The following is a 12,307-nucleotide window of genomic DNA, read 5'->3' as shown; positions in this document are numbered from 1 at the left end:
GAATTGCAGAGAAATGCATTTTCAAAGAAATCAAGATGATATTTTTGTGTACTATATAATTTAGACAACTGTGTTCCATTTGATGTAATCAGTTTTTAAAAGTCAAATGGAAAAAGCAACTGAATCTCAGAAAATAGAAATGTAATTTTAAATTATCCGGTAAAGCTGGAGAATGTAGAGGGAGGAGAGAAGACAATTCAAAGGGAAGAGCAGACTAAACCCAGAGCAAGCAGAAGGAAGGAAACAATAAAGATAAAAGATAAAAGAGTAAGTCAATAACATTAAATTAGAAAAATAATATACAAAGATCAACGAAACAAAAAGATGGTTCTTCAGAAATATCAGTAAAATTGATAAACTTCTAGCAAGATTGACAAAAATAAAAAGAGAAAAGACAAATTACTAATATCAGGAACAAAATAAAGAATATCATTACAAATCCTATAGTCAGTAAAAGCATAGTAAATGAATACAAACAACTTTATACATACAAATTTGATACCTTGGAAAAAAATGGACCAATTCCTAAGAAAACCAGAGACTACCAAAGCCAACCAAGATGAAATTGATGATATGAACAGCCCTATAACAAATTGAATTCATAATTTAAAAGCCCTTGAAAAAGAAATTTCCAGGTCCAGAAGGATCCAAGCATTTAAAGATGAACTAACACTAGTTTTACACAATCCCTTCCACAAAATAGGAGAGGACACTTCCCAGTTCACTGTCCCCCTTACCTGAAGGGATTACATTTCAAGATCCCTAGTGGAGGCCTGAAACCACTAATAGTATAGAACCCTGCAAATAATATTTTTTTCTAGACATACATACATAGGATAAAGTTTAATTTATATATTAGACACAGTAAGAGATTAACAACTAATAATAAAATCAAAGAGTTGTAATAAAAACTAATAAAAATGATGTGAATGTGGTCACTTATTTCCAGGGATCCTTTGCTGAGGTCTTCATATAAGCTGAAGGCCTCTGGCATGACCCGATGCCATCATTGGAACATGTTTTTTTTTTAATTTTAATATATTTTATTGATTATGCTATACTAGTTGTCCCATTTTTTTTCTCCCCTTTATTCCCCTCTGCCCTGCACCCATCCTCTCACCCATTCCCCCACCATCATTCCCTCACCTTAGTTCATGTCCATGGGTCATACATATAGGTTCTTTGGCTTCTCCATTTCCTGTACTATTCTTAACCTCCCCATGTCTGTTTTGTACCTACCATTTATGCTTCTTATTCCCTGTACCTTTTCCCCTATTCTCCCACTCCTACTCTCTGCTGATAACCCTCCATGTGATGTCCGTTTCTGTGATTCTGTTCTTGTTCTAGTTGTTTGCTTAGTTTCTTTTTGTTTTGTTTTTTAGGTTCGATTGTTGATAGTTGTGAATTTGTTGTTATTTTACTGTTCATATTTTTTATCTTCTTTTTCTTAGATAAGTCCCTTTAACATTTCATATAGTGAGGGCGTGGTAATGATGAACTCCTTTAACTTAACCTTATCTGGGAAGCACTTTATCTGCCCTTCCATTCTAAATGATAGCTTTGCTGGATAGAGTAATCTTGGACGTAGGTCTTTGTCTTCCATGAGTTCAAATACTTCTTTCCAGCCCCTTCTTGACTGCAAGGTTTCTTTGAGAAATCTGTTGATAGTCTTATGGGAACTCCTTTGTAGGTGACTGTGTCCTTTTCCCTTGCTGCTTTTAAGATTCTCTCCTTATCTTTACTCTTGGGTAATGTAATTATGATGTGCTTTGGTGTGTGCTTCCTTGAGTCCAGCTTCTTTGGGACTCTCTGAGCCTCCTGGACTTTGTGAAAGTCTATTTCCTTTGCCAGATTGCGGAAGTTCTCCATTATTTTTTCAAATAAGTTTTCCATTTCTTGCTCTTCCTCTTCTCCTTCTGGCACCTCTATGATTCAGATGTTGGAATGTTTAAAGTTGTCCCGGAGGTTCCTAAGAGTCTCCTCATTTTTTTTGAATTCTTGTGTCTTCATTCTGTTCTGCTCGAATGTTTATTTCTTCCTTCTGCTCTAAACCGTTGATCTGAGTCTTGGTTTCCTTCCCTTCACTATTGGTTTCCTATACATTTTCCTTTATTTCACTTTTCATAGCTTTCACTCTTTCCTATATTTTGCGACTATATTCAACCATTTCTGTGAGCATCCTGATTACCAGTGTTTTCAACTGTGCATCTGATACGTTGGCTATCTCTTCAACACTTAGTTGTATTTTTTCTGGGGCTTTGATCTGTTCTTTCATTTGGGCCATATTTTTTGTCTTGGCGCACCTGTTAGGTAGTAAGGGGCAGAGGCTTAGGTATTCACCAGTGTGTCACTGCATTGTGGTGCTGTATGTGGGGGAGGCATCTGAGAGGGAACAATGTCCCTTGCTCAGTTCTTGGCCGGCTTTCAGCCACTTCTCCCACTACCCACAAGGAAATTGGGCCTTTCTGGTGCTGATTCCTGGGTCAGGGGCTTTGTGTACATTCTAGGACCTTGTGAGTCTTTCCCACGAACTCTCCTGTGGGACTGGGATTTTCTCCCGTCGTCTCAACCTCCACAGGTTTTTTCAGTCAGGTTTTGAGGCTTTATTTCCCCATGCTGGAAACCTGGGTTTCGCTGTCTGTCTCGCTCCCCAGTTGTTCCTCCCAGTTTATCTGCATGCAAATGTGGGTCTGCCTGCTCCTCGGCTGCTGCCTCACCTGCCCAGGTCCTCCAGCTCCCTTGCCATAAGTCCTCTCCACCCTGGCTGCCCATCTCCATCCCTCCTACCAGTCTGGATGAATGTTTCTTCTTTAACTCCTTGGTTGTTGGACTTCCATACAGTTTGATTTTCTGTCAGTTCTGGTTATCTTTTGTTTTTAAATTTGTTGTTGCCCTTCTTTTGGTTTTGCGAGGAGGCAAAGTGTATCTACCTATGCCTCCATCTTGGCTGGAAGTCCACAATTCAGTTTTTGTTGTAAAATTCTTTGACTTAAAAGGAACATTTGGTTCACTTCCCTAATAGGAATATCTCTTAATGCTGGGATGGCCTCTTGGTAATTTTTCTACTATTGATTTTCAGCAAAGTTACCTGTGATTGTATGAACAGAGCTGAGTAGTGAGGTATTCACCACCTTTACTCCACATAAGAGTGCACACCCGATTACTATAGTAATATGGGGGTAGATGGGCAATGCAACAGCCCAATACTTTTTAGGCCAATTGGTTAAGCATAAGGTGTTTAGTCATGACTCAGGAATGAAAGCCCACACGAGTATGAAGGTGATTGGGAGCTTAAGAACAAAGCCATAAATCACTCTTTCTGGCAATGGCAACAGTGAGTTTTCCACCCTTTTCCCTTGGCTTTGAGACAATCTCAGCATGGAATCACCTGGGCAGGCGCTGACTTGGGAGCCGGAGCTGGGAGCTGCAAGAAAGGAGAAACGGAGAAGCTGAGTGGTACAGGTGCCCCACGGCCCTCCTCCTGTGGGATCTGGTGAGTGGTGGGCCAGTGGGATGGCTCGTTTGCACTGTGGAGGAGCTGTAACACTCTTAAAATGGCAAAAGTATATGAATTCAAGAAAGACTGTCAGTTGCCAGGGTTAGGGAGTATTAAGTAAAGGTGAAAGGGAAGTGGGTGTGGCTGTTTAAAAAGGAGGGATAAGATCAGGGAGGGACCTGTGTCATGATGCTCTCTACCTTTACAGTCTCAATGTCCCTATCCTGGCTGTCATATTGTATCAATACTAGCATTTTGAAAATAATTACCACTGGGTAACTGGGTAAGTGGTACCTGGGCTCTTTCTGTATGATTTCTTTCAACTGCCTGTGATTCAACTAAGAGATCAAAATAAAAGCTTAATTGAAAAAATATATAAAATATGCAACTGTTTAAAATACAGTACATTTGATTTGATTGTTAGAAACAGACTACCAATAAAATACAACACATAAACAAAGGGAGTTTGGATTTGAGTGGGCTTATCAGGCAAAGTCCAGTCTGGGAGGAGGGCTATCTGGAGTAAGAAGGGACAAGGGTCATGGCAGGAACGAGTGATGATGTGGCATGGCCCATGCTACGTGGTGTTAGCAGGGTGAGTCCTAAGCAGGGCTGTGAGGAGTCACTAGCCATTCCACAAGAAGCACTCGTACAGATTATCAAGGCAGAATGCACAAGGGAGCAAGGCCAGCAGAGACCCAGGGAAGCTGAGCTCCTGGAGGATCTGGAGGAGGCATTGCCTCCATTACAGCCCTAGCAAGTGTCTCCATGTAAGAGTAGGAGATTTGCTCAACCTGCAGAATTTGATCTACACTGGCTTAGACAAGGCCCCACACAGCACAGAGGAGGTGTCACCATAGGAATGCATCCACCAGAGACAAGGAACTAATTCTCACCTGCTCCAAGCATGCAGAGCCAGGCTTGCTGTGGACATGGTGAGCTGGGGCTGAGTGAGCATGGAGTGGAAGGCATAGGTGCAGACTCAGGTGCCCAGGGCACCATGAGGGCTGGAGGTGTGCTCACTGTGTGTCTTCATAGGCGTGGTCCAGGAAGGTGCCCTGTGGGAGGACACCTCAGCAAAGAGCTCAGAAATAGTCCCTGGACATGGTGGACTGCCCCCAAAGGGAGCGCTGATGCTGATGAGACCATTCCTCACACAAGTACAGTTGGAGCTGGCGGACATGAAGCAAGGCAGCCCATGCTCATTCAGCCTCAGGACCACACACCCTTCTCAAACATGACTTCCCTTGTGGGTAGCAGGAATATCTGGCAGGAGCCAGGTTGGGGGAAAGCAACTGTGGCTCAAGCTCCTGCAGCAGCTTCTATGACACCACCCCCTACTCCAAGCCCACCTCTCAACTCTTTCTGTGTGACCTGGCTAGTCACTCACCAGGCTCCTTCTGCTTCAGACCAAGAAAGGGCTGCAGTGGTCTATCCTGGAGGCCTTGATGGAGGACCAGTCCAGGAAGGTGACCATGGGCACCATTCAATCTATGCCCCTGGAGCTCAGGAGTCCCAGTGGAAATGCCTCAGAGACAGGCAGGTGGGGTGAGGCTCAGGGACCAATTGTGCCAGTTTGCATGGGACGGAAGGGGCTTTTGTTTGTGAGCTGGTCACTCACGCTGAGACTGCCCTGAAGGACCTTTCAGTCCATGAACCAAGGAAGGGCAGCTCTGCTAACTGGATGGTCCCCCAAACCCCAGGAAGGCGCAGGACCCTCCTCCTCCTCCTCAAAACAAAACAGTGAAACAGAAGATGCCTCCTATGGTACTGGTTTTTATTGGTGGATACAGCTTGTGGGGGTCAGGCTTGGCATGCTCTGCTTGTGTGCAGCCTCCAGCTTTGCAATCCGATCCCGCAGGGCCAAGCGCTCAGTACACCTGAGCCAGGTTGTGCTTCTTGTATAGCAGCGCCCGTCTCTTCTCACGCTCATGCACGAAGGCACGCAGACGCGCAGTGGGGAAGGTCACAATGGAAGGCTGAGAGCAGGCTGGGCCTTCCTCAGTCAGCCATGGGCACTGCAGGCAGCTGGAAGCACTCGGCCGGCCCCTGCAGCATGGAGGGTGGCAACAGGGAGTCAGGTCAGCCTGCTCTGGCTGGTGCAGGGCACAGCGGGGTGAGCACGATGGGCGGTTGGGAGGTGGGAGACAAGACCACCTTACCAAGGGTGTGCACACAGTGCACTCTGCAAGAAGGCCAAGGCGCCCCCAGACAGCCCAGCATAGCAGCGACTCAGCAAGATGAGCCCTTTGCGCAGGCCTCTCTGCATGTCTCGAGTGCCCTCGCTGCTCACCGGGTACTCGGCACTCAGCCTACACAGGTGAGGCATAGGGGCCTCGGGTCACACAGGGATCTGAGGTCACCCTCATGGACTCCATACCTGCCCCAGCGTGCCTGGATGACTCACATGATGAACACAGTCACACCGATAGCCCAGATGTCGGTCTGTGGGCTGGCACCCTGGCCCTCCAGGAGCTCCGGAGCTAGAGAGGGGGTGGTGCACAAGGTGAGGGGCTGAGTGTCTGCAGTGCAGGGGGCAGGAGGCAGAACTAGAGGAGGGGCTCACTCCTGGCCACCCCTCAACCCTACGTACCCATGGTCTCCACATAGTCTTTGAACCTCTCCGAGGGCAGGACCCTCTCCTGGGCAAGGCTCTGAGCATTGCCCAAGTCGACCACCTTGAGCAGGTTGTACTCTGTGATGATCATGTTCTCAGACCTGAGGTCCAGATGCAGGATGCGCTGCCCATGCAGGTACTGAGTGGCACTCAGCATCTGCCACAGGTAGTCCTTCACCTCGGACTCTGAGTAGGAGGCCCTGGGAGCACATGGGGAAGGGGCTCAGTTCTGAGCGGTTTTGGGTGAGCCCCCTCCTGCACAGGGCCCAGCCTGTGGAAGCCGGCAGGACTTGGGCCTCAGACACCACCCCACTCCCAGAGCTCTGCCCCCAGGCCAGGCAGCCCCTCACCGCTGGGCCAGGCAGGGGAGTAGTTCTGGCCCAGAGCACAGCTCCAAGACGAGGACCAGGTGCCGGGGGCTGAGATAGGCAGCCTGCAGCTGGGCCAGGTGCGGGTGACGCAGGCCCTTGAGGGCCTCGTACTCTCGAAGCACGGCCGTCTTGTCCTCTGGGCGGTAGGGGATGATCTTGGCGGCCAGTGAGCGTCCACTGGCCTTTTCTCGGCACTGCCGCACAACGCTGAAGCGGCCCCTGGTGAGGAAGCACAGGCCAGCCTTCTGGGAACCCCTCCTGTCCTGGCCTGCAGGCTCCCTCATGACCTCTGGCAGCCCCTTCCCACTCTCAGAGCAGCAGGAAGGAAACTCGGTAGGGAAGGAGGTGCCCAGGTCCTGGTGAGCAGGTAGGGGTAGGAGAGGCAGAGAGGCTTCAGCACCTTCGGATCTGTGTCTGGAAGGCGAAGGTCTGCGTGCTGGAGAGTTGATGGGCTGGCAACGCAGGGCTGCTGTCCTGCTCAGAGGCTGTGGGAAGGGAAGCCAGTGACTGGAGTGTTCCTTGTAGTCCCAGCACCCCAACCTTGTCTTCTGTCATCTCTTCCCCATCACCTTGACAGGGGCCCCTCTTTAAACCCACACTTGACTTCCCATTCCTTGGACCATTTGGGGATGGGGAGGGGCAGCGCAGTAGCCAGAACAAACCTTCCCCACGAGTGTATGTGTCTTAGTGACAGTTCCAAAGGGACCCCCACTCACCGCCTGCCAGGTCCTGCAGAGGCTCACCCAGGTGGCCAGGCCCTCCCAGGAGGACCTGCTCCGAGGGGCTGCTGTAGGGGCCCATGCCAGCCTTGCTGACGCACGCGGTCCGGAAGGTGTATACACCACCCCTCGAAAGTTTCCTGGCCAGGTAGCAGCAATCAAAGATGTCCGAGGCCAGTGTGCTCCAGCTGCCACCTGGCCACATGGAGCAGGTGAGGGGCAGCCCCAGGCCTCCCCACTCCAGAGTCCAGTGAAGCTGCCCAGTAGTGAACAGGGTCCAAGGCTTCCATGATAGGCATTCAGGGGTGCAGAGGGGACCAGCAATTCCCCCATGGGTCTCCAGAAGCACAGAGTGGCCAGGTGCTCCCCCTATTAGCTACAGGGCCCCCAGGGAGCGAGGACACCTGCACAGCCCTACCTTCCATGCTGCACTGCACGATGTAGGTCACAGGGCCACAGGATTCCATAGGCTTCCAGACCAGCAGCACCCCGTCTGTGTACACCTCCCCAATATCCGGGCGTGGGGAGGACAGGGGGCGCTCTGCAGGGCCCATGGTCAGAGGTCTGAGGTCAGTTCTCAGGGGCAGCTCATGCAGCTCTGAGCCCCTGTCCCTACCCCTGCACCCTACTGACAGGCCCTGAGCCCACCCTACCCTAGTCCCATAGATTTCAGGGTCCCATTCCAGTGCTGCCTGGTAGAGGGACCCAGTAACTCTCCTGAAGGGAGCCCAGCAGGTGTCTGCCTGCCTGACCACAGGCTTCCCTCATCTGGTTCATGCTCAGGAGCCCTGTGTAGTGGCCCTCATCACAGCCCCTTGCCCACCCCAGGTTTTGGTCAGAGATGTCTCAGCGTGGCTGAGTGGCAGAGTAGGACACCTAGGTTTGGCCACTGGAGGTCTGGCACCCCCTAGGGATCAGGCTAGGGGTCTAAGAGCTAGGCCTGCCCATCCCATTGGAAACCCTGGGGAGGCGGTGACAGCCTGCAGTGGCCCCTCTCTCTGTCCCCACTGAAAAGGCCTGGTAAGGCCCACCCACCTGCCTTCCGGAGGACAGCTGTGGTGGCCGCTGTGCCCAGCGCATTGCACACACTGCACGTGTACACACCTAGGTCCTCAGCAGTCACCACCAGGATGGTCAGAAGGTGGAAATTCTTGAGCGTGGAGGAGATGAGGAGGCGGCTGCTGCTCTCCAGAAGGGCCCCATCTGCAGCAGGACAGAGTAGGCCTGGGGGCAGCTCAAAACACCCAGGCCCCACCCCCTCTGGGCCTCAGTTTCCCTCTGTATGTTGAGAGCCATGACCTCAAGGAGCAGACCCCACAGTCCTCCTACCCCCACCCTCTCCCCTACACCAGGATAGCTCTTTACCTTTATTCCAGGTGGCCTGTGCAGATGGCTGGGATGACACCTGGCAGGCGAGAGTCACAGACTGGCCCAGGACCACTGTCTCATCCACAAGCTCCCTTAGGAAGGATGGCGCTAGAAAAGAGAGGTGGAGTATAAGGTGGGGATATTGGAGAGAAGCCCATCCTCAACCAGCTCATCTTCAACACTAGCACCTCCTTCAGAAAGGCCTCCAGGACTGCTCAGTCCCAATAGCCAAGGAGCTAACCCCCCCCCTCCGCCCCCCAATCTGGGCTTAAGCCACTGTGGGTTTTAGCTTGCCCCCTGTTGGTTGGGTCACTATGGAGTGGCTCCCCTTCCCCACAGCCAGGCCCCCTGGGAAGCAGGGGTCCCAGCCCCAGGCACCACCTTCACCTTGGTCTCTGCTCTTCAGGCCCGACAGCCGGAAGGAAGCTAGGCCTGCCTTTTTCCTGGGGGGCCCCTCCTTCTCTGGACCTGTAGGGAGAAAGGATGGAGGGAGGTCATATCAAGGGGCTGGCTCCTTTTGGCAGCCAGCCCCCTGGTACTACCATTGGGAGCATGGGAGGAGGACTCCCCACCCAACTGCCAGATTCCCATGTGGCCGAAAAGCCTGGACCCAGGGGATTTTTTTTTTTTTTTTGGTGGGGGGACAAGCTAAATCTGCTGTGAGGGCCACCCATTCCCTAGCCTGTCAGCATAGACCTATCCTGGGTGGGGCCACTTCAGGCAGGTAAGGGGTGCAGGTGCCCGGGAGGCCTGGCCAAGGTCTGGAGTTAGGTAGGGTTGGTGAGAGGGGCGCAGTCAGGAAGACTGGCCCTAGTTTGATCCTCTTCTCAGGGTTGTAACTCCTGTAGCAGCTCAGATCCCAACACAGGTCTCAGATGCACACAGGAGGGGAGGAAGCCAAGAAGGTGACCTTGGGAACAGAAGCCTTTGTGTGCCTGAGGTGTGGGCAGCACAGGGACAGGACAGGAGGGGGCTTCCTATGTCAGGTGGGCGCCTGAGCTGTGACTCCTGAGCATGGGTGCACGATGCCCCAAGGTACAGAGGGGCCCACCTGGCTGAGCCCAGCAGTCTCTGTGGTGGGGGTAGGGGAGTCACCTTGAGGCCTGCCCCTCAGGAGGCGGGAGATATGGGCCACTGAGGCCCTCATCCTCTGGTGCAGCCCCAGTTCCACTGGCTCCTCCAGCAGCGCCTGCCTCCAGGGGGAGCGAAGGAGGCCCCTGGAGGGGGGTGACCACCTGTGCTTCCTGCTGCTGCCTGCCTCCCTGAGCGGCATCCCTGTGTCCTCCAGCTCCTCTCTGACCTCCAGGTTGGCAGGGAGGCCCTGCCAGGGCCACGGGGCCTCTGGGAGCTCAGCCGGCTTCTCCCTGGCCTCAAATGCTGGGGAGGGTGTCAGGTCTGGCTTGGGGATCCTCCTGAAGATCATGAACTCAAAGGGAAGGTACTTGATGTCATACAGGTCCGACAGGTTGAGATAGGCTGGCTCCACCTCTGATATGTCCAGAGACACAGTGTCAGCTGCCTCTGTGTCCCCCGACAGGTCCTGGATTTGTACCAGTGACACCTGGGATCCCCCGCTGAAGTCTTCGCAGAAGGTCAGTTCTGGGGAGGTCCTGGTGGGAACTCCGCGGTCCTCTGGCAGGGACATCACACTGGCCTGGGGGTGTGGGCTTTGAGCCCCTGTTTCATCCTGTTCCTCCAAGGACTGAGAGGTACTCCAGGCCATCCTGGCCCACAGGGGCCCCTGTCCCAGCATGCCTCCCGCATCTCCACCGAAGGCAAACGTGCCATAGCCAGCCACCCCCGCGTAGCCTCCATGGTGCCCAAGGGAGAACTTGCGTGAGGTTGCCTGCTCCTGAGGCTGAGGGGGGCTGGGCTCAGACTCACACAGGTCCTCTGTCTCCTGGGCCAGAGCCTCAGTGTCCAGGGACAGGCCAGCCTCCATGCCAGATGGGGAGCCTGGCCCTGGAGAGCTGGGAATATCAGGCCTCCCAGGAAGAGGAGTGGCCTCCAGCCCCCTCCTAGAGCCTGACTGGAGGCTTGCTTGAGCTGGGGAGAAGGAAGCCTGGAGTTCTCCAGAAAGGAGGGGTCTAGGGATTGCCAAGAGAGCCTCCAGGCAGTGCCCTGGAGGAAAGGCACCAGGAGCTTGGGGTGCAACAGCTGCTGGGGGATCACAACCCTTCCTGGGGGAAGGACCCCACTGGGGGTGACAGGAAGGAGCTAGCTGCCCCCCATAGCTGTCCTGGGACAACCTCTCTCGCTCAGCAAGGCCAGAATCTCCACCAGTGGGCAAACACAGTCCCCGTCCTTTTGGAGACCCCACCTTCATGGCGTCTTTGACCTCTCTGGGCACACTCTCTCCTCCCAGGGCCGCCTGGTGGCCCCAGAGGGCAGGGGTGAAACACTGCCCCTTATGGCAGGCCTCTGCGGAGGGGCTGGCCGGACAACCACAGTCGAAGTCCAGGGAATGGCTATGGTGGGGGCCTCCAGGGGCACTGGCGCCAGCTCCAGGCAGCCTCAGGGAAGTCTCAAAGGAGGGTGCCTTGACCATCAGGGCAGCCTGCTCCTCCTGGGCTGCCTCCTCCTCCAGCGCCTGGTGCTCCAGCAGTGGCTCTCGAAGGCCAGGTGGGGAGCCCGCGAAGTAGCCACCCTTGAGGAGGTGCTTCCGCCGCATGGGGACCCGTCTGCTGCCCATGGCCAGGTCCCCACACTCTGGGCTCTTGCCTGCCTGCTGGTAAAACAGGCTGCAGATAATGCTCTGCCGGGGCATACAGCCTGGCACAACTGGGGACTCTGAGCCCCCAGGCACCACAGGCAGAGGTGCTGCCTCCATGGGAGGACAGGCCTCAGCCTCTTCCGGCAGGCTGGCAGATGGACGCAGGAAACCCCGAGGGTGCATAAGGGGGGAGTGAGTCACGGGAGAGGGTGGCAGTGACTTGGCCCGGGTGAAGGGTGCCAGCTCGTTGTCAGAGGATGAGGTGCTGCTGGAAGAGGTGCTGGCATCACCACGCAGGTGCCGGGCCACTCCAAGAGATGGGCTGTCTGGTGGGCCCTGGAGCAGCTCCGGGATGGAGCGCATCACCAGGATGGACTTGTAGCTCATCAGGGAGCGCTGGGGGCACAGGGATGGGGCGTGAGCCATGTGCTGCCTTCCAGCTCCTGGTGTGCCCTTGAGGGGGGTTAACCAGGAGATGGGGGCCTCCTCATCCCTGGCACCCCAGGGCTCTGGTGTGTCCCTGCCCAGGCTGGAAGCATATGCAGCCTTGCCCCATCCTGGCAGCTCAGGGGGCACAGACCCTGAAAGAAGGGTGCTCAGCCCCTGCTTCCCTGCTCTCCCAGGGCTGGAGGTGCATCACCAGCTCCCTGGGCCTAGCTCCCCTCGCCTGCCCCCAGGCCTCTTGTGCATGTGCCCCTGGTGTCCTGCCCCCTCTCTGCAGTTGGGCTCACCTGCCAGCGGCTGCGGGCCAGGAGGAACTTGAGCTGCTTGGTGTTGATGAAGTGAGCCTCCTCTGCGGGTAGGGACTTCTGGGGGCCCAGGTGAGAAAGCCACGTCAGGGGAGACCCTGGTGTACCCTAGGGCCAAGTAGGACCCATTCCTCTTTGCCTCAGTTTCCCTCCCTGTTCACCAGGCCTGCTGGATTCAGCCTACTCACCAAGAACCAGGGGTGGGCAAGGCACTGGGCTGCGCTGGGCCGGGCTCTGTGGGGATACCAAGCTGGGGGTCAGGCCAGGGGTCATC

General features: G+C 54.2%; 1 protein-coding gene across 3 annotated transcripts in view; it reads right to left on the bottom strand.

Annotated features, from left to right (window-relative positions):
* Positions 1-5,176: 5,176 nt before the first annotated feature.
* Positions 5,177-12,307, bottom strand: part of OBSCN (obscurin, cytoskeletal calmodulin and titin-interacting RhoGEF) — a 104,792-nt gene continuing 97,661 nt past the window's right edge. For 2 of the 3 annotated variants that reach the window (XM_071219246.1, XM_071219247.1), the window contains exons 93-106: positions 12,222-12,267; positions 12,016-12,093; positions 9,667-11,680; positions 8,959-9,039; positions 8,569-8,679; positions 8,239-8,406; positions 7,622-7,744; positions 7,228-7,398; positions 6,885-6,969; positions 6,464-6,703; positions 6,090-6,313; positions 5,904-5,979; positions 5,659-5,808; positions 5,177-5,545 (exon numbers count right to left, since the gene is read on the bottom strand). In XM_071219246.1, coding sequence (XP_071075347.1) covers positions 5,368-5,545; positions 5,659-5,808; positions 5,904-5,979; positions 6,090-6,313; positions 6,464-6,703; positions 6,885-6,969; positions 7,228-7,398; positions 7,622-7,744; positions 8,239-8,406; positions 8,569-8,679; positions 8,959-9,039; positions 9,667-11,680; positions 12,016-12,093; positions 12,222-12,267 — 3,745 coding nt within the window. In that variant the 3' untranslated portion in view covers positions 5,177-5,367. The remainder of the gene's footprint in view (positions 5,546-5,658; positions 5,809-5,903; positions 5,980-6,089; positions 6,314-6,463; positions 6,704-6,884; positions 6,970-7,227; positions 7,399-7,621; positions 7,745-8,238; positions 8,407-8,568; positions 8,680-8,958; positions 9,040-9,666; positions 11,681-12,015; positions 12,094-12,221; positions 12,268-12,307) is intronic. The other variant, XM_071219248.1, reaches the window with a different exon arrangement.

This window comes from Desmodus rotundus, chromosome 9 (assembly GCF_022682495.2).
Source record: "Desmodus rotundus isolate HL8 chromosome 9, HLdesRot8A.1, whole genome shotgun sequence".
Lineage (NCBI taxonomy): Eukaryota > Metazoa > Chordata > Mammalia > Chiroptera > Phyllostomidae > Desmodus > Desmodus rotundus.
Note: the sequence above shows the minus strand (reverse complement) of the source record. Positions and strands in the feature narration are given on the sequence as shown.